This window comes from Drosophila nasuta, chromosome X (genome assembly GCF_023558535.2).
Source record: "Drosophila nasuta strain 15112-1781.00 chromosome X, ASM2355853v1, whole genome shotgun sequence".
NCBI classification, from domain to species: domain Eukaryota; kingdom Metazoa; phylum Arthropoda; class Insecta; order Diptera; family Drosophilidae; genus Drosophila; species Drosophila nasuta.
The window spans coordinates 18,600,870-18,627,745 of NC_083459.1; the positions used below are offsets into that span (position 1 = coordinate 18,600,870).

The 26,876-nt window shown below is 38.0% G+C and overlaps 4 protein-coding genes and 1 non-coding gene across 5 annotated transcripts; 1 reads left to right on the forward strand and 4 right to left on the reverse strand.

Annotated features, from left to right (window-relative positions):
• The first annotated feature begins 501 nt into the window (after nucleotides 1–501).
• On the forward strand, nucleotides 502–6,093 carry LOC132796652 (protein mab-21-like). The gene is made up of 3 exons (XM_060807900.1): nucleotides 502–1,439; nucleotides 3,213–3,769; nucleotides 4,690–6,093. The coding sequence occupies exons 1-3, from the start codon at nucleotides 1,237–1,239 to the stop codon at nucleotides 5,037–5,039; spliced, it is 1,110 nt and encodes a 369-aa protein (XP_060663883.1). The 5' UTR covers nucleotides 502–1,236; the 3' UTR covers nucleotides 5,040–6,093.
• A 6,426-nt stretch (nucleotides 6,094–12,519) lies between these two features.
• Nucleotides 12,520–17,596, reverse strand: LOC132795959 (pancreatic lipase-related protein 2). Its single transcript, XM_060806934.1, has 3 exons — nucleotides 16,809–17,596; nucleotides 13,700–14,601; nucleotides 12,520–13,637 (listed from the first exon to the last, which is right to left on the reverse strand). Exons 1-3 carry the CDS (start codon nucleotides 16,924–16,926, stop codon nucleotides 13,050–13,052), a joined length of 1,608 nt encoding a protein of 535 aa, XP_060662917.1. The 5' UTR covers nucleotides 16,927–17,596; the 3' UTR covers nucleotides 12,520–13,049.
• Nucleotides 17,597–19,772: 2,176 nt separating this feature from the next.
• On the reverse strand, nucleotides 19,773–19,879 carry LOC132797453 (U6 spliceosomal RNA). The gene has a single exon (XR_009633657.1). It is a non-coding gene; the product is annotated as a U6 spliceosomal RNA (small nuclear RNA).
• A 571-nt stretch (nucleotides 19,880–20,450) lies between these two features.
• On the reverse strand, nucleotides 20,451–21,271 carry LOC132796103 (uncharacterized). The gene is made up of 2 exons (XM_060807146.1): nucleotides 20,892–21,271; nucleotides 20,451–20,830 (listed from the first exon to the last, which is right to left on the reverse strand). Exons 1-2 carry the CDS (start codon nucleotides 21,189–21,191, stop codon nucleotides 20,627–20,629), a joined length of 504 nt encoding a protein of 167 aa, XP_060663129.1. The 5' UTR covers nucleotides 21,192–21,271; the 3' UTR covers nucleotides 20,451–20,626.
• Nucleotides 21,272–22,449: 1,178 nt separating this feature from the next.
• Nucleotides 22,450–26,048, reverse strand: LOC132795641 (uncharacterized). The gene is made up of 3 exons (XM_060806498.1): nucleotides 26,002–26,048; nucleotides 23,622–23,714; nucleotides 22,450–23,548 (listed from the first exon to the last, which is right to left on the reverse strand). Exons 1-3 carry the CDS (start codon nucleotides 26,046–26,048, stop codon nucleotides 22,555–22,557), a joined length of 1,134 nt encoding a protein of 377 aa, XP_060662481.1. The 3' UTR covers nucleotides 22,450–22,554.
• Nucleotides 26,049–26,876: the final 828 nt, after the last annotated feature.

Here is a 26,876-nt window from a genome sequence, read left to right on the forward strand (position 1 = left end):
GTTTGATTCTCTTTCTGTTGCTTTGCTTCTTGCTTTTTTATTTTTCTTCTTTTGTTTTTTTGCGGTATCTTTAAGATATTTTTTGTGCTGCTACAGCTTGGCACGAGACTGAGCGACAATGACACGGCCGCTGTCACGTGACACTTTGACAGTTGCATCTGTATCTGCATCGGCATCGGCATCTGCGTATCTGAGTATCTGAGTATCTGTGTATTTGTATCTGTATCTGTAGCTGATGCTGCTGCTGCAGCTGTATCTGCATTTGCATCTGCGCTCGTGTCTGTGTGTGCAGTTTTTTATCTGAGCCAACTGCATTTGTGGGTGTAATTCATGAGATTACCATTCATGAGATGGCGGACACACACACACACATACACACAAAGAGTTGCACTTTTTTTGCCTGTTTTTTTGTGCAAACATCGTTTTTTGCTCTCGGTGTGTGTGTGTGTGAGTTGGCCGAGCGTTTTATCTGCCAAAGCTGTAAATATCCGCGAGATTTACAACGCTGACGACGCCGGACCGACAACAACGACGTCGTCGTCGTCGTTGTTGCGTATCTTTTCATATGAATCGGTATCGGTATCGCTTGCCAGGCATTCGACAGCACGACAAGAAGACAACACAACAACGACTCCGAGTCGCAATAACGCATAACGAAACGCAACCGTAGAAACGCGCTGCTAATCCCGGCCAGAGCCAGATATCGGACTGATGCGGCTGTTATCGATGCAGATACAGATACAGATACCGATACAGATACAATATCTGGCCGCTACGTGCTCGCGCTTTCAATTCAACGCAATATAACACGCTGCCAAAAAAAAAGAAATAAAACAAATACAACAAATACAAAAAAGTTCGTGTTGTGCTCCACTTGCAGCCCATTGTTGCCACACGGCGCTGTCAACGTAACTCACAATTGAATTGTTCCTTTGTCTTCAGTGTCGTTTGTTGTGCGTCCCACTCGCAACCTCCAGTCTCTTCCTCCGTTCCTCCCCCCCCTCTTCTCCACTTTCGTTGTCGATGCCATTTCCGATTTGGCATCTTCAAAGTCGCGTAATTGGCATACGCCTTTGAGGTCACGGCCAAGCTTCGTCGCTTGCATTTCGTTTGTAGTTAACCGCCCAGCGATCGCAGCTCCCAAGACGATCCCAACCAGACCGACAGTCGTCAGTTGTCAGCAGTTTGTGAGAGTTGTCCTGCTTCCACCTCCCCCCACCCACTTGTATATCCATAATGTTGGTCCCGCCGGACATGTTGGCCGCCCAGACGCGCATCATTTACCAGATGAATCGCTTTTGTGCCGAACGCGTCCAGGCGCGCATCTTCAAAACTGCGACGGCCATTCGCGAGATCTGCAAGATCGTTCAGGACATACTCAAGGAGGTCGAGCTGCAGGAGCCGCGCTTCATCTCCAGCCTCGTCGAGTGCAATGGCAGGTGAGTAGAGCAAACTGTAAGGGAAGAATAATATTGTAAATGCGAACATCAATAAAGGGAAGAGAAATATTTTATAAGTTCTTAAAGTTACAAATGAAATTAATAGGAATAGCTATAAATAAAGTTCTACTAAATTCATTTAAAACCTAGCATGCAATATAAAATAAAGCAATATTCTTATTTATAAACTAAATTCGAAATGAAATTAAATCAAATTTATCAAGTGTTTTGAAACACGTGAAAGAAATACAATTTGCAAAAAAACTTCATTGCAGTTTCATTTTTTGTGTATTGATTGCATTCTTGCTTGCAATTAAAACTAAATTTGAAATAAGATAAATGGGATGTTATGGGAATAAATAACATTCAAACTAGATTCTCAATAAGAAAAATTGAAGGAAAGAACTTTATTTATTATTTTTGGCAAATTTATAAGTAAATCAAACTATTTTATATAAATTCGAATATCATAAAGGGGAACAAGAATCAATAAATTACAATACCTTTCAATTCTTCAGCAGCATTTTATATTCTTTGTTTGCATTCTCTATGTGTCCCATATATTATTTTAATGCTAGATATCTACATTCTTTATTTTAAATATTGTTAAGTATAATGCTACAAATTTATAAATTCTTTAAACTTTATTATTATTGAGAAGAATAGAACTCTCAAAGATACAACTAACATGCTGGTAGTTAACAGAAATACAAATAAATTTTTTACAAAATTATATAGAATGCAACTTTTAGTTTAAACATGCTTCAGAATATTTGGCATTCATTAAAGCTGCAATAAATTAATAAAATCTTCCAGTTCTGATTTATTTGTTGGTTGATATAATAATCTAGCTGTTCCTCTAAGCGTCAAAACTCCAAGCTACACCTCAACCATTAAACTATCAACTACATTTTTTACAGCTTGATAAATTCTTGGTCTAATATTATTGCGACTTAAAATTAACTCACTAATAGAATCACGAACTACAGTCTATGTGATCGATTAAGACATTTATTTGACAGATTTGAGTGCTACAATTTTATGAAGTTTTCTTTTAACTTGTCAGTATTATTAAATTAAACTTGCTTTATTCATTCATTAAATGTTCTTAGTAATTAAGGTCAGAGTTTTTTTTCAAACTAGCTTAATATATATTAATATAAATTATTCTATGCGAGAATATTAATTAAACATTTTTCTAATTGGTATAAAAGTTTAGAATGCAAGCTTAATAGGATGAATCAATGAATCAAATTACATTACAGAATTTAAAATATGTAAACTCAAAATGTAAAAATTGCAATAAGAAAGAAAAAATTTACTCTAACTACTAGATTTGTATATCCTTTAAGTCCTTCAATGTGAAATTTCCAGTCGAATTGTTTTCTTTTCTCTTTAAAATCCTTGAATTGAATCCGACCAGCTGTGATTCTCAATTGATTTTATCAGACTCAAGTTGAGGTGTAATAATTATTCAGCAGCTCAAAATATTTGCCTGGTGGCGAGTGTCATTGCCACACGATGTTGCGATCGATATGAGGCGATCTTGACAGCAATGACGTTGCATGTTTCGCAGAGGTGAATTGATCTGTTGCTGCCACAAGACGAGCAAGTAAGACTACACAAGTAAGGGCCACACAGTGTGGCACAGCGATGACAGACAGCAGTCGACTGAATTACGCCGATCCAATTGCCACTAAGATCAAACGCGATCGATTGCCTTCGACTAATCCGATGTTGTTGATTCTTTTTGTTATCGTTTGGATGCTTTAGGTTCGAGGGCGTGGAGGTAATCTCACCGAATGAGTTCGAGATTGTGCTCTACCTCAATCAGATGGGCGTCTTCAATTTCGTCGATGACGGCACTCTGCCCGGCTGTGCGGTGCTCAAGCTGAGCGACGGTCGCAAGCGATCCATGTCATTGTGGGTGGAGTTCATCACGGCCTCCGGTTATCTGTCGTCGCGCAAGATACGCGCACGCTTCCAGACGCTGGTGGCTCAGGCGTGCGATAAGAGCATCTATCGGGATATGGTGAAGATGATTGGCGACACCAGCGAGGTGAAGTTGCGGATACGCGAACGCTTTGTGGTCCAAATAACGCCGGCATTCAAATGCTCGGGCATCTGGCCGCGATCGGCGGCCCATTGGCCGATGCCGCACATCCCGTGGCCGCATCCGAATATCGTGGCCGAGGTCAAGACGGAGGGCTTTGATCTGCTGTCAAAGGAGAGCATCGTTATGCAGAACAAGAACAACAACAATGCGGCCAGCATGGAGGGCGATGCTTGGGTGCTCAGTTTCTTTGAGGCCGAGAATCGACTGTTGCAAGGTACGTGAACGAACGAATGAACGGTAGCTTCGTACAGTAGACACTCGCAAAGTGTAACAACTTAGTTTTGAATCTAATATTGAACTTACTTATTTTTATTTTCAAACATTCTTTATTCCTTTAATTTAATTATTTCCATTCTTATTTTACGGAACTTGGGAATTTTCGAATTTCTAGTTTTAAAAAGAATTCTAAATTTTTTTTAATTCAATTTAAATTTGTCTAAGATTCGCCTGTTTAAGAACTCTTATTTTTGTTTTCAATTTTAGATATATTCTCTGTTTAATGTATTTTCAAAACAATAGTAACAAAACACAAATGCACTGAACTATTCAGGGAAATATAGTACTATATGATTTGCATTTCTTTAAATATGTGCAAGACAACATAAAGTTTAATTGCAATTTCGAATAGGTTCAAGAGTTAGCAAATTGTGATTTCTAATTTCATTCAACTTTTCTTTTTAAAACTTCAATTCATATTTTCATTAATATTTAAATTTATGAATATTCTTATTTCTAAATTAATTTTAACAATTTATTTGTGTGTTAATTGCTATTCAATTATTTAGATTCTATGTAATTTTTTAAAAGATTAAACTTCTAGCAAATTCTAATTTAAAATTTTATTCTACTTCATTCGTATTTGAAATAAATCTAATTTCCAATAATTAATATACCAAAAAATACTAAAAATGCATACCGAAGGCTAAGTTTGGTACATCAATATACTATAACATTGTTATTTACTTTAATAAAAACGATGCAATAGATATAGTTTGTAAGTTTAAACTTGTTATCTTGAATATCTCTCAAAAGATTTTTGAGTATTCAAATTTGTGAGCTTCTACTGTACTTAGTAGATTCTATTGCACACAGACTACTGACTACTGACTTTTGTTACTGTTGTTATCTTCAAAGGTGGCTGCCGTCGTCGGTGCCTGAGCATACTGAAGACGCTGCGTGATCGGCACTTGGAGCTGCCCGGCAATCCGATCACCGCCTATCACCTGAAGAATCTGCTGCTCTACGAGTGCGAGAAGCATCCGCGTGACTTTGAGTGGGACGAGAGTTGCATTGCGGATCGTTTGAATGGCATCTTTCTGCAGTTAATCTCGTGCCTGCAATATCGACGCTGTCCCCACTATTTTCTGCCCAGTCTCGACATGTTCAAGGGCAAATCGCCCAGCGCCTTGGAGCAGGCGGCCAAGCAAGTCTGGCGTTTGACTCGTGAGATGCTCACGAATGCGAATGCCTTTGAGAAATTGTAAGTGCCGTGGCCAGAGAGAGAGAGAGAGAGAGCGCAAAACAAATAAAGCCGCAGAGAGAACGTTAGCAAAAGAGAGTGCCATGTGTGTGTGTGAGAGCGAGCGTGTGTCAGTGTGTTTGTGTTTTTGTGTTTGTATGAGTCAAGGTGCTAAATTTTCATTGTCACTGCGCGGCGGCGTCGATTGCGTTGATCTGATAAAGCAACTCTGCCCTCAGTGGCTGCCATTTTGTGTGCCATGAGTAAGTTAGTAAGTGTGTGCGTGTGTGTGTGTGCATAGCAACAACAATAGCGAACAGCGAAACCCGAAGTGTTAATGCAAAGATGCGAGATAAGCCGCACATTGCCATTGCCCACTCCTCAAATCCAGCAGAAAATCTCGCAAAACCAAAAAGCAAAAACAAAACTTCTACTGCTGTTGTTGTTGTTGTTGTTGCTTCGGGCTCCTCTTTGCGCTGCCATTCCCTTGTGCATGCCTCGCTGCTTATCCAGCGAATATTGTTTTTAATAACTCTCCGCTTTCGACATGTGCTCACTCTCTCTCCTTCTCCCTTTCGCTCTGCCTGTGCCTTATGGCAAAACAATGGCAACAGCAACAACAACAACAACAGCAGCAGCAAGCGAAACAAAAGCAAAGCGGAAAACAAAACAAATTCAGCAAAAAATCAAAACTAAGCAACAACAACAAGAAGAACAAACAAACAAAAAAAAAGAACATTGGCGGCTTTCTTTGCATGTCCGCTCAACTGTGAGAGATGATTGCCAGAGTGAGAGAGAGAGCGAGAGAGTAAATTGAGTACTTTACACAGTTAAGTACTCATTGTAGGTAATAAATACCCCAGCATGGGAAATCGTATACGATACAACTAAATATTAAAATTACACACATATGAGCTACATATTTGTATGTGGACTTTATTCATTTGTTCTTCCTGAATCCCGAATTAAAAGCAATTGAAAATATTTCGAAAATACTTTTCAGCCCCCTTAAGAAATGTGTATTAATTTCTAGGTTCGAAAATTAAATGTTAAATGTTCCCAACTTCTTGTTTTGATTCAAATTTTTTGTGTTTATATAATATATAACATTAAGATTGTACTTAGATTGCTTAAGAAACAGTTGAATGCAATAAATTTTAAAACAGCCCAAGGCAATTAAAAAATCTACTCTAGGGGATTTTAATTCGGAAATTTTGATAATATTCTATGTTTTAATATATTATTTATATAAATTGAATTCGAACTGTTGACATTTACATTTAAAATGTCTTAGTCGTCTTATATATTAATGTATGACATGAATTTGAATATTAAGCGAACAGACGTTGAAAATATTGTATAGTAATGTATGTATATAAGATTTTTTTTTAAATTCGTAGACAGTCAGAATTGGCAAGCACGATTCGAATAACATTATTTGAAATATTCAAATTGCTAGAAAACTATTTTAAGGACGTTTAAATTAGCGAAAAATTAGTTAACCCTTTTACGGTAGCGATGACTTGGAAACTTTTAAAGATCGTATTAAGAATAGAACAAAATAACAGTTGACTAAACTTTAAAAAAACTAGAAATAAAGAAAAGCAACACTAAAAGATATCTACCAAATTTATTTCCAAATACATAATAATTGTTTGTGCAATTTGCGATACAATTTTTTATGGAATCTAAAAAACTTTAAAGTAGATAAATGCACTAGAAATTAAGACTAAGGAAAAGATTCGAGATCGCACTTAAAAAATATATTCGCATTTACTCCAGAAATGACATTTCCGGCAAAAGGGATTCATGGCAATGGATTGGCAAGCATGTCATCGATGGGATCGTGATCAAAATGAAGCTCATTAAAAGTGACTGTGGTTGCTCTGCACAGATACAAAGAGAGCGAGAGAGAGAGAGAGACAGAGAGAGAGAGACAGAGAGAGAGAGAGAGAGAGAGAGAGAGAGAAGGAGCGAGAGGAGACGGTGAGTTAATGTTATGAGTATTGAGGACATTGTCGGATCCCCGAAAAAGAATTTATTTGTTGCTCTTAGGACAGAGACAGAGGCTTCGAATGGGAGTTGGAATTGGAGTTGACGCTGGAGACTTTGGAGACATTGGAGACTGAGACCGTGTAAGCAGCTGCTGTTGCTGCAGCGACAACTGAGCATCATTTTTTATGACCCTTATTTATGGTTATGTGCTCTCGCTTCCAAATGGGGTCCAAAACAAAAACAACAAAAAGCGAATGAGAAAAAAAGTTTCAGCGAATTGTAATCGATATTTTGTGTTGCTCGCTTTGCCAAGCGATTCTCCAAAAACCGCTGACAAAAGATGTAATGCGATTGCAAGAGAGTGGAGGAGGGGCAGCAGGATGGAGGAGAGGGTGAGAGAGTGAGAGCACAAAAAGGAATGCGATAGCCAAAATAACAAATTATGCTCAAACACGCAGGATCATATTACACAGTACCTTAGACACAAGAATCCTGCAGCAGAGGCAGCATCATCAACAACGCCCAACTCATTCACAACTGCGTAGTGAAGTGGAGTGGGCGTGGCAGTGGAGGAGGCAGAGAGGAGGGGAGGCAGCTTGGGAACAGCAGCATCAGGTGACGGGCAAAGTGCGCAACGTGGCAACCAGCAAACGTGGCACGTGGCACGTGGCCACATCCCATCCCATAAGCATGACCTCCAGCTCTCTCTCTTTCTTTCGCTCGCCATGTGGACCATGTGAATTACCGCAAGCTGCACGCCCCCGGCTGCTGATAAGGCACGTTTTCTGCTAAGCAGCGAAGTGTAGAGAATGAAGAAGGAGTAGGCGAGGGAAGAAGGGGAAAGGGAAGCTGGCAGGCAGCTTGTGTTTTGACAAATTATATTTGAAATGCAATTAACAAAAACAAAAACAAGAAAAGGCAGCATCGCAGTCGCCGTCAATCTTCCCGCTGGCGAAACCTTTATTCAGCTTTAGCTTTAGCTTCAGCTTCTTCTTCTTCTTTGGCGACGTCCTTTTTCATACGCAATCCTTTGAGCTGTCACAACTAAAGCCAAACACAACAACAACAACAACAACAACAGCAAAAGTATTTGCTTTGATTTCGCTCGTTGACATTTTTTCCAGCTCAACCCCTTTCACTCCCGCCCCCACCAACAACACTAGCATCAACAACAACAACTGCTGCCCTTAGAGTGGGCGTGGCGCGCGTTGACAGGCGGCTTGCGATAATGTCACAGCCACAGCCACCGCCACAGCAATCGCATTGTTAACATCCTTTTTGTTTTTTGTTTTGTTTTTTTTGTGCTTTTCCTTTTGTTGCTGCTCTCCTTTGTCTTAATTGTTTACTAATGATATTTAAATTAGTCCTCTAAATGTCCGCAGGCGATTCGCTTTGAGTACGAGTATTATTCACTCGGCATTTCCTTTACTTCACCTTCGGTCCAACTTCCCTGCAGTTGACACCCGGCCACAGCCACAGACATTGCCACAGAAAAGGGTATGCCTCAAAGCGGGGCGTGGCACGAGGGGCGGAGCGGGACAATAACCCATTTAACATTTACAACTGCGAGTTTTGTTTAACAAACAGCTGCATTACAATTTCTCTCATTTGTTATCACAATTTATATTCCATTAATAAGTACATTTCTTTGAGAGTCTATTTAACGTATATTCCATTTATTTTTATTATTTTTAAGCATTTCATTTGTGAATAAATACAATTTAGTAATACAAAATTAGAGTACAGAAAATAATTAGAAATTACTTGTTTTTGTTGCAGTGTATTATTAATTTAAAATAACATTATTAATTTGGTGTAACTAAACAAATATACCAAATGCTATATTTGGTATATTGATATAGTACTACATTCAAAGTATACCACAGAGTAAAAAGTATTCAAAATAGTTTAGAATATACCAAATTAGTATGCCAAAAAAATACTAACTAAAGGTTATATTCGGTATATTTAAACAGTATACCATTCAAAATATACCACAGAGTAAAAAGTATTCAAAATACTTTAGAATATACCAAACTAGTATACCAAAAAATACTAACTAAAAGTTATACTCGGTATATTTAAACAGTACTACATTCAAATTATACCACAGAGTAAAAAGTATTCAAAATACTTTAGAATATACCAAACTAGTATACCAAAAAATACTAACTAAAAGTTATACTCGGTATATTTAAACAGTACTACATTCAAAATATATCACAGAGTAAAAAGTATTCAAAATAGTTTAGAATATACCAAAAAATACTACCTATAGATTATACTCAGTATTTTTAAACAGTACTACATTCAAAATATACCACAGAGTACAAAATATACCAGATTATCAGATCTGATATCTAACTGTTCATACAGACAGACGGACATGGCTATATCAACTCGGCTGTTGACGCTGATAAAGAATATATATTCTTTATAAAGTGGGGGATATCCTTTTCTGCATGTTACATACATTTCCTACACAAAGTTAGAATACCCTTTTACCCTTTGGGTAATGGGTATAAAAACTAAAATAAAACTAAACTCTCAACAATAAAATAGAAGTTTGTACAGAAAAAGTAAAGATGCAATAAATAAATTCGATGTTAATGCAAACAACTTTAGAAAAAGTTTCACCAAAATAAAAAGTTTTGTAATTACTAAACATTAAGTTATTTACAAAAAGTTAGTTAGTTTTATATAATATATATATAATTAAAATTATAGTTTATGATTAGAAAACTTACCCAAAATTATGTTACACTTCAAACGTTTCGAAAATTTTGGTGCGAAAAAGAAAACTATTTTAGGATTCTTATGTAGAATTCGAGTTTGTTTGACATAACATTTCCTGATGTGTTTCTCAGTACTTTAGAATAATTTCTGATGAATTTCCTAATTGCGGAATAATTAGAAATACTTTAGACATTCCTTAACATGATTTGCTTTAAACCAAGTCGCCTGGATTCGATTAGATCGTTGTAAAAATTCCAATTATTTAGATGGTATGCATATCCTGTCTGTCTGTGTGAGCTCGGCTCGAAAACTGTGGCGTCTGGAGTCTAGAGTCTAGAGTCTAGAGTCTGTGAGACATAATTATGTCGTCATTATCAAAAACACGTGGTGCAATTTAACAAGCTGACACACAAGGAGCACACGCCACAAATTATGAATATCAAAAAATGTGCGCAAGATAAACGATGCAGGGAAAAAAGGCAAATGCTAGAGTTGGGGATGGGGTTGATGAGAAATAGGGGAGTGGACGGAGGGAAGGAGGGAGGAGAACTGGGAGATTGGAAAATTAGTTTTCCACGCATCGTCAGCAAACACAATGGAGCATCTCACTGGAATGGGAATAGGAATGAGAATGAGAATGGGAATGGGAATGGAGGGAGGGAGGGAGGTAGAGTGGCACCTACACATGATAATTTACAGCAGATTGTCGCCTTTCGCCGTAGCTTGACATCAGCTGAGTGTGGGAGAGAGAGGGCAGGAGAGTGAGGCGGCTGCAATAGATGCAACGTATTTTTGGATGGGCATTTGCATTCAATTACGGCAGCTGTGAGCCGGACAGATTTATTTATATGCCAGCGCCATAAAGAAAGCCCCAAAACTGCGCCACAGTTACAGTCGAAGAGAGGGGGGAGGAAAAGGAGGTATAGAGGAGGGGGAAGTTGCCACGAGGTGGAAGAGTGATGAGGCAAAAGAGTTGGCGGCAAAACGGAGGCTGCGCTCAATCATAATTATGTGATTTGTTTGCCACGCCGACGACGCTGTTTAAAGGGGGGAATATTCGGGTGGGGGGAGGAGGGTTGGGAGTGGGAGTGGGCGACTAATTAAACGCACCGTGCAACGGTGTGGCAAGAGAGAGGAGGAGAAAAGGGGTGGCATGTTGACGTATTGTCGCTTGTGTCTCGTCTAGTGCAAGTTATGACATTTTGATTTGAGTTTCATTTGATGTCGCTCAGCCGTCGTTTGAGATTTATGTGGAAGGGGGCCGGGGGGATGTGAAGGGATAGCGAGGGGCAACTAATTAAGACGGAGGCATGCCCCACAGCTGTGGGCAATTTAAAAAGCCAAAGGATTCACTTAGATACTTTTTTTTTTAAGTAGTGCATCAAATGCTAATTGCAGTGGCAGCTAAAAGAAAAGAGAGAAGAGAAGGGGCAGCAGATCAGGCACGTTTGTATGTGTGTGTGGCACAGTCTGTGACACTTTGGGCCAACACAGAGCGGCAACGATAAACATTATTAATGAATGCATATTATGGGGCATGCAACACGACAAAACAAAAAAAGGTTCTCGCAACAGATTCCAACTTCGAATTCAACATCAACATCAACTTCAAATCGAAATCGAAATCCAATTTCAATTCCAAGAAACGAGAAAACCCAGAATGAACGCCACAACCTCAAAGATTGTCAACATGATCATCAAGTGACCCAACTGGATGCCCACATGCTCGTGTTTCGTCGGGATCGGAATTGGAATTGGAATTGGATTCGGGATCGGAATCGGGGGGGCCCAGACCTTGGCCAACCTTCGAGCAACCTGTGGAATGTGTGTGCAAGATACAAACATAACAAAAAAAAAAAGCCAAAACACCAAAAAAAAAGACATGCGACAAAAGCCAAAAAGTGAAAGAAATGCAGAGAGTGAGAGAGAGGGAGAGAAGCAAAGAAAACTAAAAAACAAAAACACAGAAACACAGAAACAAAAAACGAGTCAACGAATCAAATGCAGATAATATCAATTATATGTAAAAGATACACACGCATGCGATAGATACATTCGTCGCGATAAGCATTTAAATTATTATCAACAACAGTTGACAACGGCATCGACAACAACAACAACAAGCAGAAGGATCCATGACATTAAATTTATGCACAAATGTGTGTGTTTGTATCTTTAGCTGTATTCGTATCTGTATCGTTAGCTGTATTTGTATAATTCATTAGAAACAACTGGCAACTTTAATCATAACCCATAGATTGAGACTGAATCTGAATCTAAAACTGAAACTGAGACAACGTTCCCATGGCTGGCAATCTATAAAGAATCTCTGAAAAGGAATTTCTTCAATTGCAACTAAGATATTCAAAGTATTCGAACCTCACTAAATATTTTGATGAATATCGAGTTAGAGATTAGCCAAGTTTTGACTAAGCGACAAAAGCTTGGAGTACAACATTTTTAAAAGCATTTTTTTTAACAAACTAGTTAAATATTATCATCGTATAATAAAGTTTCTCGGTTAATATCTATAAACAACATAATTAATAATAATCATTACTAAAAATTTTAAAAATTTAACAAAATGATTTTCAGTTATGAAACACTTCTAACATAAATAGAAGTAAATTTCAGCCACATTCTTTTGTTTCAATCTCAATACAAATATTAAAGTTAAAAATCTTAGTTTTTTTTTTTATAGATATCCCCAATCTGATAAATCCGACGACGGCGGCAAACTTCAATTAGTAATTCGACTAAGGCATAATTATTTTCACTTTCGGTTTATTTTCAAATATTCATAAATATTCTAAGCAAAAAAAATGTTGAAAAAAAAATGGTTAATTAAAGCGAATATTATATAAATAACAATTAGGTATACGTATATATAATACATAAACATACAGATAAATAACATTGCGCGCTCCCAGTGCTCTAATTTATGATAGATACAATCGCATATCTTATTTTATAATCGAATACTATAATAAAATACAAAATGCTTTTGTTGTGCCTTTGCGTGCGTGCGTGCGTGCGTTCTAGCGGAGGGGGCGTGGCGGGGGCGGCGAATAAAAGCGGGAACAGTTTTGTTTGCGTGCGCTTCTTCCGTTCTCACACTTAGCGAGGACAGCCACCACACACATTTCGTGTGGTTGTTGATTGGTTCGTGTCTGGACTGAAGCGCAAACAGCAAGCGGAAAAAAAGTGTTGCCGTCTTTTGGGCATGTCACAGCAAAGCTTTCGATTAAATGTCTAAGTGGGGGGGTGGTGAATGTGTATAGCTTGCGAATGGTTGCTGTCTCGCCTAATCCTTGCAGTAATGCGTATGCAATACATTCTCCGTATTCGAGAGAATAGCGCCTTCGTGCAACGGACAGAGTTTCACATACGTCTCACTCGATTCCATCGACTCGATGAGCACGTACTCCAGATAGACGCGTGGCGCCGAGAGCAGTCGCCAGGTGAGCGGATTGAGGAAATTCGTCGAATACTCCCAAAAGACCGTCGCATGTCCCGGATCCCGCAGATCCTTGCCGGCCAACAGTGCCGTGTACTCGTAGCCGGGCTCAAAGTACATCGGTTTGGGTGAGAATTTCATGCGTTCGGTGCTCTTGCGACTGTGCTCGTCATGCACACGTATGGAGAGCGTGCCAATTTCACCGCCATGCAGCGTGCTCTCATCGTGACTGGATACGCGCACTGTGATCTTGTAGTGTTGACGGCAGAACGGTTGACGCTCACCAGTCATCAGATAAAACACCGGAGGTGTATCCTTTGAGTTGATCAGACCACGTGCCTGCGCTTGGCGATAATCGTGTGCGCTGTGTAAGCCCATGCGCATGCACAAACGTCCCGGCTCATCGCAGCTGCTGCATTTGGCATCCTTGAAGCTCTACAGTATGAAAGTTGCAATTAGTCAAGCCGTTGAGATAGTAGCTTAAGTGATCTACTTACGTCGTAGGAGTCACAGGTGATGCCGAGGAAGGGACATTTGCTGTCAATGCTCTCGGTGAAATACTGTTCGCTGCGTATATGATTACAGCCGAGAAACTCTTGCATCGTGAGGAAGAGCGTTGCCTTCTGATTGTTCTTCATCACATCCTGCAGCTTCTTGTTGCAGCCGGGATTATCAAAGCCTCCATTCGGATAGAAATCAACGTGTCCCAAACGCTGAATGATACCCAGGCCGCCCTTCATCAAGGGGTTCGCATCAGTGTGCACAACATCCACGAAATGCGCATCGGTGCGATCCAAACGCACAATGGGATCGGTGTCGGTGAAGAGCGGTGCCGCGGGATCCAAGCCCGTAATGCGTCCCATTTTCAAGCCAAAGTCACGCTGCAAATGTGTGCCCGCATAGCCGGATAAATGGGCGCCCAGCGAGTGACCAATGATGTGCACCTTGTCCAGATTCGGCAACTGCAACTCCTCGTACAGCATGTGAATGACATGCGCCGTTATGGCTCCCACCAATCGTATATTGGCCACAGCCTGGACGTAGGGTGGATTTGCACCGTGACCCCAATCGATGAGGATCACACTGCAATTGTCCTGACAGTTGTTTAGTAACGCCTTGGCCATTTCGAGCATCCATGGTATGTTGCTGTATTCCAAGTAGCCGTGGACTAGCAAATAGATGCGACCTCGGGGATTTATGCCCAATCCTTGCACAGCATCCGGATCGGTGAGATCAATAAACTTGGGTTGATCGAGTGTGCTTCGTGTGTGGAGCGTAAAATGCGCCTCGATCTCCGATGGCTTCTGCGGATGCACGCTGATCGTGCGTGTCACAGTGTTCCATGGTCCGTTGATCGGAAAGCAGCCGTAGACGCCGAAGCACTTCACCTCGTTGATGTCTGTAAATAGATGGATGCAAAATAATCTAAATGAGTTTCTTCAACCAAACGCAAAGTTCTATTTTATAAGTTCAGTTACAAATTATGCACAGAGAGAAGTTTTCAATCATGTATTAAAAATTCTTTATACATGATTTGAGGGTTTCAATAACTTAACATGATTTAATTCTTAATTTAATTTGCGAATGTTTTTGTATTCTTAGGTTCACAATTTTATTTAAGTTTTTACAACTTCAATAATTGTTTGAAATAGTCTCTTGTTGTATACATTTCATATACACAAGACAATTGGTATAATATAAAAAGGAAATTAGTATTTATTATCACAAAAGAGGAAATTGAAATAAAATAGCTACGATAATAACTCTTATGAAGCTAAGAAAAAAATCTTTGAAATTTAAACCAAAGTTCATTAATAAATTGTTTACTTTAACGATTTTTAAATTTGGTAAACCTGATAAATTAGTATATAATTTATATTATAAATATCAGAACTAATTGTTTTTGTGAAGTTATTTTTTTTAAGGATTACGCTTTCATAGAATGAAATTAATTATCGTAGTAATATGAGATAAAATAGAATTATAAATTATTTTAGCTTTGCTTGTTAAAGAGCATCTAGTAGTCGAGCATTATCTTCGTTTACCGATCGTCAATGGATAATTACAATACTAAGGCGCTGTTGGACGATTGCATTAATTATGCTGTTCGGAAGTCATTGGGCCTGTTATTGACGGTTTGGTCAACCGCATCAACAGTTGACAACGTCTCTTGGGGACATTTCCTTCCACTTGCTTAGAGTACCACGAGATATGATCGTTGAGTCGATCGATCAATCGTTTCATAGCCTTCGTCGGCTGCTCAACGTTGCGTGGCATTCAGAAGTTGGCTTCTGTCTGTTTTTGTCTTCCGCTCGGCTGATCAATAACGTCATTGTTATTATCGATATTGTTGGTGTACCTTTTTCTTTTTCTGTTTTTTATCATTGAATCATTGAGTATGGCAGCTTATCTGAGTTAACTAGTGTCTTATTTATATTTATATCGGAAGTCTTCAATTAGATAGGCGTGTGTATACGCCGATCTTGTCGTCAATAGATTATCGAATCGACTATCTCGAATTGCAAGCTTACTTGCTGACCGAAATGCAAAATTCTTTTCGAGTTCATATGCAAATTGTGTGCATAAGGTGACTGAACGATCATCGGCTAGATGAAGCTTTCCCTTCTCATCTTCCGCATCGACAATGAGTTGAACGAACCATTTGAAACCAGAATGTTGTTTGCACAAGCCACAAATGATCATTTGAAGATGCTCTCAGACTTCAACTGAACTCGTTGTCTGAGGGGGCCAAAGTCTTGTCTTGTTTGACTAATGAATGCAGCTAAACTTTCAATCTACCTGTGAAACCTTAGAGCAACCAAAAGATCAACTTCAACTACTGATATGATGCAGTTTTTAAGAGGCGAGCATCACTACTAGTTTGCTGACTTGATTTTCAAAAGTATTACCTGTTTGTAAATTTGGAAAAATCGTTTGTAAACTTGATACTGTTGTGTGGTTAAGAAAGGAAATACCATATACCAAACAGCGACAGAATTTAGAATGCTCTGGGAAATATCAAATAAATATATAGAAGTTCTGCAAATAATTTATAAATATTTTACAATCTTAATATTGCGAATTTCTGTATTAAAAATTTGAAAATCTCTTATTATAATCGTAGTTACGAGTTTGCTAATCAATATATAGAATAATATTGGACAGCTCTTTGATAAACCTCTTACTATTGTTAACGTAAGAAAGGGAAACAAAATAGGAATATGGAAAATCCTTTTTAAAACCCATCTATTGTTCTTTACAAACTTTAGTAATATTATACCACTATTTGATAAGATTGTTTTATGGTTTTAAAGAATTTGTCGCTAGGCCATAAATCTCTACTTGATTTTAGTAATATTATACGATCGAAGTAATGCTAGGGCAGCGCACTATCATATAAACACTTTGTCTACTTGTTGCGAAATTTATAGAAATACATAACGATCGGTTGTAATTATATATCTTTGGGAGTAGCATTCAAATTACTTGAGTAATCGGTGACAAGTTCTGTTAGCTTATGTTACAGTTTGGCGACTGTTGAGTAACAACAAACCAGTATAAGTGTTCTATAAAAAAAAAGCTGTCCAATCTGGATGGATTACTTACCGCTTTTGGGGGCAGGTGGCAGATCGATTAGTGTGTTGACTGCCGCACGACTCGTGTGATTCGCCAAGTAGAGCATGGTCTGCAGCATGAGGCCGCCTGTTGTGTTTGCCACATACATCTTGCCACGAACGGTTCTTGTCGGTTGTTCGCTACTTCTTCTTCTTCTTCTTCTTGTTTGCTGAGTTTTTTTGCAAGGTTCTTCTTTTTGGGTTGATGTGTTGCTGCTGTGTTGCAGTCAGTCTACATTTTAGGCAGGAACTAAACGAGTGATTTTTTTATGTGCACGTTCACTTCACTTCACGTCAGAGTTTTGATAATTGTCTTTATAGAGATAGTGGAGCTTAACTTAAGTTGTACGATTTATGGGTATTGAATGAATTGTTTTATTGTTGGTTTTTTAATTAAGTTAAGTTAATCTAATCGCTCACACACCTGTCTCTATCTGTTGTCAGTCAGTGTCTGTTTTGTCCACTTGACGTTTTTGTGTCCACTCTGATTTCGTTTCGGGTTTTTCTTTTTGTATTTTCGCCTATTATCATTTAGTGTCGATGTCTCTATTATAAGTACTACGTGTGCCTAAGCTTTGCACGTTTTCTTTGCAATCAATCCGTTTGTTCTTTTTCGCTTTCGTTCTCTAGCTCTTTCCCGCTCGCATTCGCGTCGTCACGGCTCCTGTTAGCATATGTTTCTCGTTCTCGTTCTCGCTCTAGCTTGGAGCTATTGTAAATAACTTGCTGTTTTGTTTTTTGTAGTGTGTTTCACGCTTAACGACCGTCAAAGCACTGAGCCGATCAGCTGCAAGCTACGCAATTTTTATGCCCGATCGATCGCTGACCGAAAACGAAGCGACGACGATGGCTCAAGTTGAGCTTCGGCACTTCGTTTGGTAGTTCGGCACTTCGTCGGCACTTCGGCTGATGCATGAGCGAGCGCACCGTTAGCGAACATGGGGGAACTTCAGCCCTGAGAGATAAGCGAGAGGTCTCCCTTCCTCCGCCTCACTCGCCCCAACTGCTGCTGGCTTGCACATTTCTTGCACAGATGCAAAGTACAAGCAACCGTTTACTCTTGATGCATTTTTTTCAAGATAAGAACGTCGAAGATCAAAGTCGCAGCTAGAAACTTCAACAAACTTCGATTTGTAACGGCTTTTTCTCTTTCTCTTTTTCATTCTTCATTTGCATATTGATGCTAGAAGGGAAATGCAAATAGTAAGAGTGAGAGAGAAAGAGTGAGGGGAAGATAGTTGTACTACGCTGTGTAGTCAGAGCAACTTGGACTTTGTGATAAGCTAGAAGACAGACTTGAGTAGAGGGTACGAACTGAGTGACTGTACACATAAAAAGACAGAGAGAGAGAGAGAGTCTTATCGACTTGCCAAACATCGACAAGAGACACTAAGCTCAAAACTGTGTCAACCTCGTCGATGGGTGGGAGGTGCACTGCAGGTGATGTCAATGTCTGGGGGGAAGACCTTATCAATGATGAGAGACGCTTGTTCCGTTTACGGATTCAGACTGAGCTCTCCTATACTATATAGTCAGTCTACTATATGTGTCTGTCTGTCTGTCTGACTGGCTGACTGTCTGTGATTCGGACTCAGACTCAGACATCGACGGTCCAAAGTCCAAAGGCAAAGGTGTTTACCGGTTTCTTAGTTGTTTGACTTTTCCACCAGGATTTCATTGCGCCATTGACGTCAATTGGCTCCATTGCTGCTGATGCTACTCGATCACCCAGAATATGGCATCGCGCTCAGTTCTTATCATCAGTGGATGCTCGCTCGTCTTCTGCTCACACTCGTCTATACATCGTTTGTTTGTTTTTGTTTACGAGCTCAAGCGATCGTGCCCACCATTACCACCATCCTTTCACTCTGTCTCTCCCGCTCGTTCGCTCTCACTCTCTATCTTGATCTCACACTCTTTGAGTCTCTTTCCCTCTGTCTATCGGGTAAAAAATAACCCGAATCAACCGGGATGCACAGATAAATCTAGAGTCAGCAGACTAGTGTCTACACTTAACTGAAAATTAGATTTGAAATTATTATTTCTTGCATATCTTTCTATTTTTATATAATAATAATCATGCTTTATAATTTTGACTATATACATATATATATTTTTTTTTGATTATACAACCCGAATATGGGCTTCTGTGAAATTTCATAATCTTAAACATTAATGCGAATTCCCTTGACTTCTGATTAGCAGCTTCAATATGTTCTATAAATAGATTTTAATAGGGTTCGAACTTTTTTTTGCGTATAGGGTAAACAACTCATTATGTGTACACTATCGTTGCAGTTGGCAACAAGATGTCATTAAAAGGCAAAGTCTGTTTATTAAGAACACAAATTGATCGATAACCAATGACAGCAGGTAAACAAGAGTGTAAGAAGAGTATTGACGTCGCCAGTATTTTCCTGCGTACAATATTTGCGCGCACATGTGTTTACAACAATATGATTTTAAAGTGCAATATTGAATAACACAACTACTACACATGGAATGCATTAGGTAACTGTTCCACTGCAGTGGGGGGGTAATTGCTAAGCTATTGAGAATAATACTAAATGTAAAAATGTAAAATCGGACATCCGCTTGAATAATTAATGTCACCTCCAATGCTGATAGCACTAATTACTTTTGTTTTATAGGTCAAGTGATTATTATGATTATTAGCGTGTTAAAGGTCATGCGAGGGATCTAATCGTTATATAAGTAATTGCAATTCATATAATAGGACTTTAAAATTCAATATTAATAAGAATTTTAATTAAATTTTAATAAAATCTTTTTTATATTTACTTATTTAGTATTTATTACTATTTATTATTTATTTATTTTTATTTTATTTTACTTAAAATTTCAATAAAAATAAAAATAATGATTCATTACTTAGTAGAAATTTTCTTATTATCAAATAATTTAAAAAAAACTAAATCAATAAAATATCTACAAAAAAAATGTGGAACGCTTCACGATTTTGCGTGTCATCCTTGCGCAGGGGCCATGCTAATCTTCTCTGTATCGTTCCAATTTTAGTATATGTTCTGCCGAAGCAAGAACGAATGTAGCTAGAAATGTGCGCTATTTATAACGTGATAGTCCTGAATAAGCAGTTGGGAATTACAACTAGCTTGTCAAATTTGAAATTAGCGCCATCTATGTTTTATTTTACAACTTGGCAGATCATTTTCACGACAATAATAATAATAATAATTTTGTCTTTTCAGAAACTTTATCTTGATTAGTATTTACATTTAATAAATTTAACTTTCTGAATTCTAGTAAATACTTTTAAAGTCATTTATTAATGTTAAATAAAAGAAAATAGTTAAACTACATGTTTCCGCCAACAGATGACGCTTTGTTTCTGTATAGTGTTACCAGATTGTTGTTTATAGATAAAATGTTCATTTTCCTTGCATTTGTAGAGATGATTTTTCATTTTCCAAATATGTGAAAGAGCAAATCAATATTACAAGGTATTCTTTTAAGATTTTGTGGCAATACAAAATCTTTAAGAAATGATTACTGACAAGCAAATAACATATTTTAATTATAAACATAATTTATTCTAATTAAATTATAAATTTGCAAAAAAAAATTTTTTTTTATTTCAACTATATTATAATATAACATAATAATTTCTGCTGTATAGTAACAAAAAGTTGTATACTGATTTATATATCAAAAATACTGTTTAAATAACATCAGCATTAATAGGCTGAAGATTTAAAGACGATGCGGACTACATTTAAAATAGTTAACAATACAATTTGACTAGTCGAAATATAGTTTATCATAATTAAATCAATTTCCCAACTGCTCGGCGAGCGTTCTCAAGCCGTTGTCTGCCCAGCCAGCACCAGGATCTTTGGCCACCGCCGAATAGATCATGGTGGAGCCATCCTCAAACTGTTTCATGGCCAAATACGATACTCCCTCCTCCAGCCAAACGTACTCTTCGTCTTTGTCGGCAGTCGGATCAACTCTGCTGTTACAGGCATCGCCATACTAAGAAAGTCTTCTTGTGTTATATATGCGTATACTTAATGTTTGTATTTTTAATCCTCACCCATTTCTCATATGTTTTTGTGGGCTGATGCGTTTGCGTCCAGCGCAACACTTGCAAATAGAATCGTAGAAATTTGCGGACATGTTGTTTCACTTCCGGAGAGCCCGATCGATTGAACTTGATCAGCTCATCTAGTGTGCTGCGGCAGATGAGACGATCCTTTGGCCTGCCCAGTGTCTGGCACATGCTCTTCGCCACCCGCATCAGGCAATCGAAATTGTAGTCCAACTCCTCAGTCAGCTTAATGGGTCCAGTCTCATCCTCTTCGCGAGTGCGGCGATTGCCCATAAACAGAGGCATGACATTGAGCTGATTTTGTTGAAATAGCAAAACAAATAGAACAAACAAATTTCTGTACAATTCGACTGACAGCTGACAAAAGCATATTCAAATAATAGATTAACAATAAAAACAAATCAATTGCATCTATATTTTCGTTTCTTAGTCATAAATGCGGATCATTTGCCAAAGGTTGCAAAGTTATTAACAATAATATTTGTATCATAGAATTGTTTTACGTTTTAGAAGCACTTGTTGCTCTTTAGACAGTCGCAATCAGCGACTTTAAGAGAATGAAATCAAATCGTCTGGTAGAAAAAATTCATTGAGGAGCGTTGTTGATGCGTCGACGCTGTCAGCAAGTGATGCCAAACCAGCTTTTATTAGCGGTTGTAGCTTCGTTTAACATCAACGGCGATATTTTGAACATATTATGCAAAATTACTTCGGTTTAAAAATCAACACATAATTATGTTTTTATTTATATATATTTACTAAATATTTAACATGTATTGCTTAAAATCAGCGCCAGAAAAGTACTATATTTCAATCATATTATGGAAAATTACATTTAGAATGGTAAAAAATGAATATTAATATGAAATCAGCATTAATAAATTACAAGATACTATATGTGTTATTCTGATTATAATGGTTTATCGTAAATACATATATTTCTATAAAATATATAAAAATGATAATTTAGATGTATGAATATGTTAAGAATGAACTTATATTATTGAAAGTCAATTTTATAATTGCAATTGCAAATAAATAAAATCAACCGAGATTCTAGATTCAAATTTACGCTTGTTATTCGATTCCAGTCAATTTTCGTAGGCTCACGTTGGCGTGGTAAAAATTTGAAACAAACTTGAACTGCGAGCAAGCATAACAAGAACTGTAGAAAAAAATGATATCTTTATCTCTGAGATAGTCTCTGAGATCTTGGTGTTCCTACGGACAGTCGGACAGACGGACATGGCTATATCTGTTGACGATGGTCAAGAATACTATATATATATACATCAGAGAAGACCTTTATTATTCACAGTGTATGCAAAGCATCAAAGGCCTTCAGACCGACCAAGAGTAAATACTGAATCTAGAAGCTAGACTATTTGCTGTGGTCTTAGTCAGTTAAATATTTATGTTTACTTCGCAAGCTTGCGCATAATAATACATAAATATTTACAACTTTCCAAAAAACAAACTGCAGTTTGATAGTTTCTTTAATTTATTTGATTTTTGACATTAAAAAAAAAAATGGGAATGGGGCTAAAATCAAACTGTCGTTGGCGCTGTTCTAACAAGATCTCCAGAGAGCGAGATCTCTCAGTCTAGGCGCCTTTTAATACTATTGGCAGCTTGACAATGATTAAAACTAAACCAAACTATTGGAGTCGACGGTGGGCGTGGTGTGCGACTCGAAGGCAACTTTGCCATCGACAGCGGCAGCCACAGCGGCGATGGCAGCGTCTTCCACTAGAGGCACAACTGCAGTTGGATCAGCATCGGCTTCGTCATCCGAATCAGTTTCAGCTTCCGTCTCATCTTCCAGCTCGGAGTCCTCGCTCTCCATGTGACGTGCCTGCAAATTGACATTCGCAGCATCTTCAGCCACAGCAGCAGCAGCAGCAGCAGCGGGGGGAAGAGGCACAGCATTGCTAAGCGGACGATCGCGTTCGGTGCTCGCTCCACTGTTCAGGCTGAGCGTGGAGAGTGTGGACATGCTGGGCATGCTGACGGGACACATGCAGGGCACAAACTGAATCCGTGAGCCGCTTTTCTCAGCCAACGAGCTCGGCGGCTGATAGTTAAAGTAATCGGGATACGGATACTGAGGACGTGCATTATACAGATTGCTAACACGTCGAGTATAAGCTGGATACTCGGCATAGCGCATTGCAGAGGACGAGGATGAAGAGGAGGAGGATGAAGAGGAAGTAGCTTCTGTTGTGCTCGTTGTGGGTGGTGCACTTGTTGTGCTTGTCGTTGTCGTCGTTGTGGTTGTCGTTGTTGGTGGCGGTGGCGGTGGCGTTGTTGTGCTCGTTGTTGTCGTCGTCGTTGTCGTTGTCGCTGGCGTTGTGCTCGGCAACAAGTTGTTGCTGGTGCCACCGTTGCCACTCCCACCGCTGCCCATTGCCGGCGGCGTCACATCTCCCTTGTGGCCAGCTGTGGCTGCGTCGTGACGTCGAGCTGCCGCATAGCTGGTCACCGCATAGGGATCGTAGTGACGACCCGAGAGCAGCGGCGTCTGCGCTGCCCCAAAGCCAAAGAGCGGCACTCCAAATGTCTCGCCAGCCAGCGGCTGATAAGTGTACGTCCGGAAGTAGGTGAGAGGAATCTGTTGCAGCACCTGAGCGCGTGGAGTTTCACTGCATTTAGAGTAGAGATTATGATATTAGAAGAGTACAATTTAAATGTGGCAACGCATTTGGCAACACTTACGTCGTCGCCTTGGGCCACCAGAAGGCGCTGCTCGGCAGCGGCAGGCAGCAAAGGCCAGCGATGAGCTGGAAAGATAGAGAGTTGAGGAAGTTGCTTAAATTGTATCATTCAGATATTTTTATTTCTAAGCAAATTGTAGATTTAATGTTCTCCTTATTGAATATTAAATAGATATAAATATAAAACTCCCGAGTTTTGGTACATACAATAAAAACTATTATGATCCCTCAAAGATTTTATTGTGATCAGACAAAAATTCTATAAATTATTTAAGAACTACTTTTCTATGGGTCTTAGTTGCTGTGGCTGACAATTTGGTATATTTTGAATGATTGAACCAAATGCTACCTTTGGTATATTTGTAGTATTTTTCGGTATATTAATTTTGTTTTATCTTTAAAAATGAATACCACACTGGTTTGCTTTATTTCACAGTTCTTAGTTGTTTTATATTCTCCTTATCATACTAACTAAAGAGCTTCAAATAAATTATTTTATTATTTATTTTAAGTACGAAATATTGAAAGTATAAAATAGCATCAGATTGAAAGTTTTTCAAATTGGATGTTGCAAATATTTTTATATCTAATCAATTTGCTTGATCGCCAGTTCATTGATTTCATTTTCAGTTTTTTATAGTGAACTTAAAATTAATTGAGCTTCTTATTAGTATTATGTAGCTACAATATGAGATATATATATAGACATATAAATTAGCATCAATCTTTCGATGTTAAGAAATTTCTAATTTGTGATTTTCTACAACAACATTTTTATCATATGTTTATTGAACAAAAAATTGTTTAAATTTTTATCAGATAAGTGATTGATTTTGTTGTCCTTTTAAGTTGTCCAATATTTTATAATCCTTACAAAACATTTATTATTGTTAAACTGTAAGTTGAACAGAATACAGAGCACAATTTTAAATACGCTTGATCTTCATGAATAAAGCAATTGGTTGGCTGCACATTTAAAAAATAAATAAATAAATTATAATTTTGTTGGCTAAGTCCGAAATCGTAGCACATAAAAATCCATGATGCTTATACTTGGTAATTAAATAATAACTTGATTTTTTAAGTATTGTGATTGCAATACATTATTGTATATAAATTATTGAATAGTTTTCTCAAGTCATGTTCTTATTTTATTCAATGTGAATCCTTGCGTTAATATTTCGAAACACATACCACAAAAAAATTGCCACATTTTGATTTTCTTTTTATTGTATAGAACACTTCACTGCACTTTTTTTTATTCGATGATCCTTAGCGGTATGATAAATAATATTAAAAAAAAAAATAGTTGAACTCTTCGATTGTCCGTTTCTCCGCACGCGTTCACAGCTGCATTTGTTCTAAACCCAAAAACAGTTATAGGCCAAGCTTTTATACCGTCTCTCCGACTGGAGTCAGTTCCAAAGGGGCGGGGTTGAGGTTCAATTGTCTGCGTCTCGTCTTAGTCTCAGTCTCAGTCTCAGTCTGAGTCTCAGTCGCAGTCGCAGTCTCGGCTTCGGTCTGATGTTGCATTTGCCCCAGAGCAATGTTCGTTAAACATGAAAGATGCCACGGCGTGTGTCTGCCTTTTGTTTCACCGGGGGGAGGGAATTTCTCGATGCAGCGGGTGGAGCGAGGGGAATAGAACAACGCAACAAAATTAATTGCAGGCCTAAAGAATCCCAAAAAAAAAATCCACAGACAGTGAGAGAGAGAGAGAGAGCGAAAAAACTAAAAGTTGGGAAATCAATAATAATAATGAACATGCGTTTAGAATAGAAAGCAAGATCATTGACAAAATGATTGAATGAATGACGGAGCCACATGGGGGCGGGGTCTATCTAGGGGGTAGGGGAAGGGGCAATCTCTGTTTAAAAGGGCCATTGAATTAGCCATAAACATGTGTAGATGACTTTTTCTCAGTTCGGTTCTTCAGTTTTATTTGTATGCATTTCTTTTCGTCTTTTCACACATTCAAATTTTGTTTTGTTTTTGTTTTTTTTCTGGATTTTCTTTCGATTGTGGAATTTGGGTCAGAATCAGACATTGTTTCGATGTCTTTTTGCATGCAACAGTCATGCTTATGTAACTGAAGCGCCCTCAAAGAAAAGTTCCACCATTAAATCTCATTTTTATGACAACTTTCTAGCCAGAAAAAAAGAAAAACCTCCTTTTGTGTTCTGGTATTCTGTAAGGAATTTATTGCCATTTTTTATGGTAACTCACAGCGTATAACTTCAACACAATACAAACGAATGTGCGATATAGTATACTCCAATGGAGATGAAGAAGAAGTTGTCGAGTATTCAAGAATAACTGCCATTGAGGTGTTAATGTGACTACAGTTTTAATGATCGTGCTGAGCACACAAACACACAGACAGACAAAGCTCTGAGGCGTCGTCGTTAAGCAGGCATTTAATGGTCATCTCGGGTGATCATGACATGATCATGATCACTTACAAAAAAACACATTAGAAAAATTCAACAAGCTAATTGTGACTGCCAAAGAATGGAGGATCAGCTTTGGCAAATCAACAGATCAAAGTGTAGATCATTATGGCGAAAAGGGTGAAATTGATGTTGTCTGTATAATATAATATTGTATATACATACATAACATATAGAGCAGCGACGATAAACACTCATATAACAAAATTTGATGTTTGAATAAACTAAAGAATTGGAAAATTCGCTTTGGCAGATCAACAGATCGAAGTATGACGAAAGGGTAAAATTGATGATATTTTATTATAATTATCATGATTGCGAATGGAAGCTTTACATCTTTCGATTGAAACTGATGTAAAATAGCTTAATCAGTCGTAGATAAAGTTGTAAAGATAAAGCATAAAATATCAACATGGACAGATCATTCGACCAAAGTGTAGATCAGTATTTTAAAAAATTTAATTTCATATAGTTTTCTATAAATAAATTTGTAGCTACTTTACAAAGCAGTTATCTTGATCAATCTTTATATGACCACAAAATAATAGAATAATTTAAGAAACTGTAAAATTCCAGGATTAACAATGACAGTTAACCAAAGTATCAAAGTGTAGATCATTAATGTAAAAAGATTTAATATTAGTTGTTTCCCTATAATGCACAAAACATATTTTTCCAATACAGACTAAATAAATTCTGATGTATAATTTCTTTTTTTTTTTACTAAAGACAATATGTAACATGATATCCGCATAAAGTATGTATCTTCGTGTGAATGTGCTAATTAAGCTAAAAGCTTAACAAGA

Bases quoted from the DNA above. Each gene is read 5' to 3' on its own strand.
- LOC132796652 (XM_060807900.1), top strand. From the start codon at position 1,237: ATGTTGGTCCCGCCGGACATGTTGGCCGCCCAGACGCGCATCATTTAC. The intron at 1,440-3,212 runs GTGAGTAGAGCA...TGGATGCTTTAG, and splicing joins CTCGTCGAGTGCAATGGCAG to GTTCGAGGGCGTGGAGGTAA. The intron at 3,770-4,689 runs GTACGTGAACGA...TTATCTTCAAAG, and splicing joins CGAGAATCGACTGTTGCAAG to GTGGCTGCCGTCGTCGGTGC.
- LOC132795959 (XM_060806934.1), bottom strand. From the start codon at position 16,926: ATGTATGTGGCAAACACAACAGGCGGCCTCATGCTGCAGACCATGCTC. The intron at 14,602-16,808 runs GTAAGTAATCCA...ATCTATTTACAG, and splicing joins GCCACCTGCCCCCAAAAGCG to ACATCAACGAGGTGAAGTGC. The intron at 13,638-13,699 runs GTAAGTAGATCA...TTCATACTGTAG, and splicing joins TCACCTGTGACTCCTACGAC to AGCTTCAAGGATGCCAAATG.
- LOC132796103 (XM_060807146.1), bottom strand. From the start codon at position 21,191: ATGCCTCTGTTTATGGGCAATCGCCGCACTCGCGAAGAGGATGAGACT. The intron at 20,831-20,891 runs GTGAGGATTAAA...AGACTTTCTTAG, and splicing joins CAAAAACATATGAGAAATGG to TATGGCGATGCCTGTAACAG.
- LOC132795641 (XM_060806498.1), bottom strand. From the start codon at position 26,048: ATGACCATTAAATGCCTGCTTAACGACGACGCCTCAGAGCTTTGTCT. The intron at 23,715-26,001 runs GTCTGTGTGTTT...ATACAATTTAAG, and splicing joins GACGCCTCAGAGCTTTGTCT to CAACTTCCTCAACTCTCTAT. The intron at 23,549-23,621 runs GTAAGTGTTGCC...CTCTAAATGCAG, and splicing joins TGGTGGCCCAAGGCGACGAC to TGAAACTCCACGCGCTCAGG.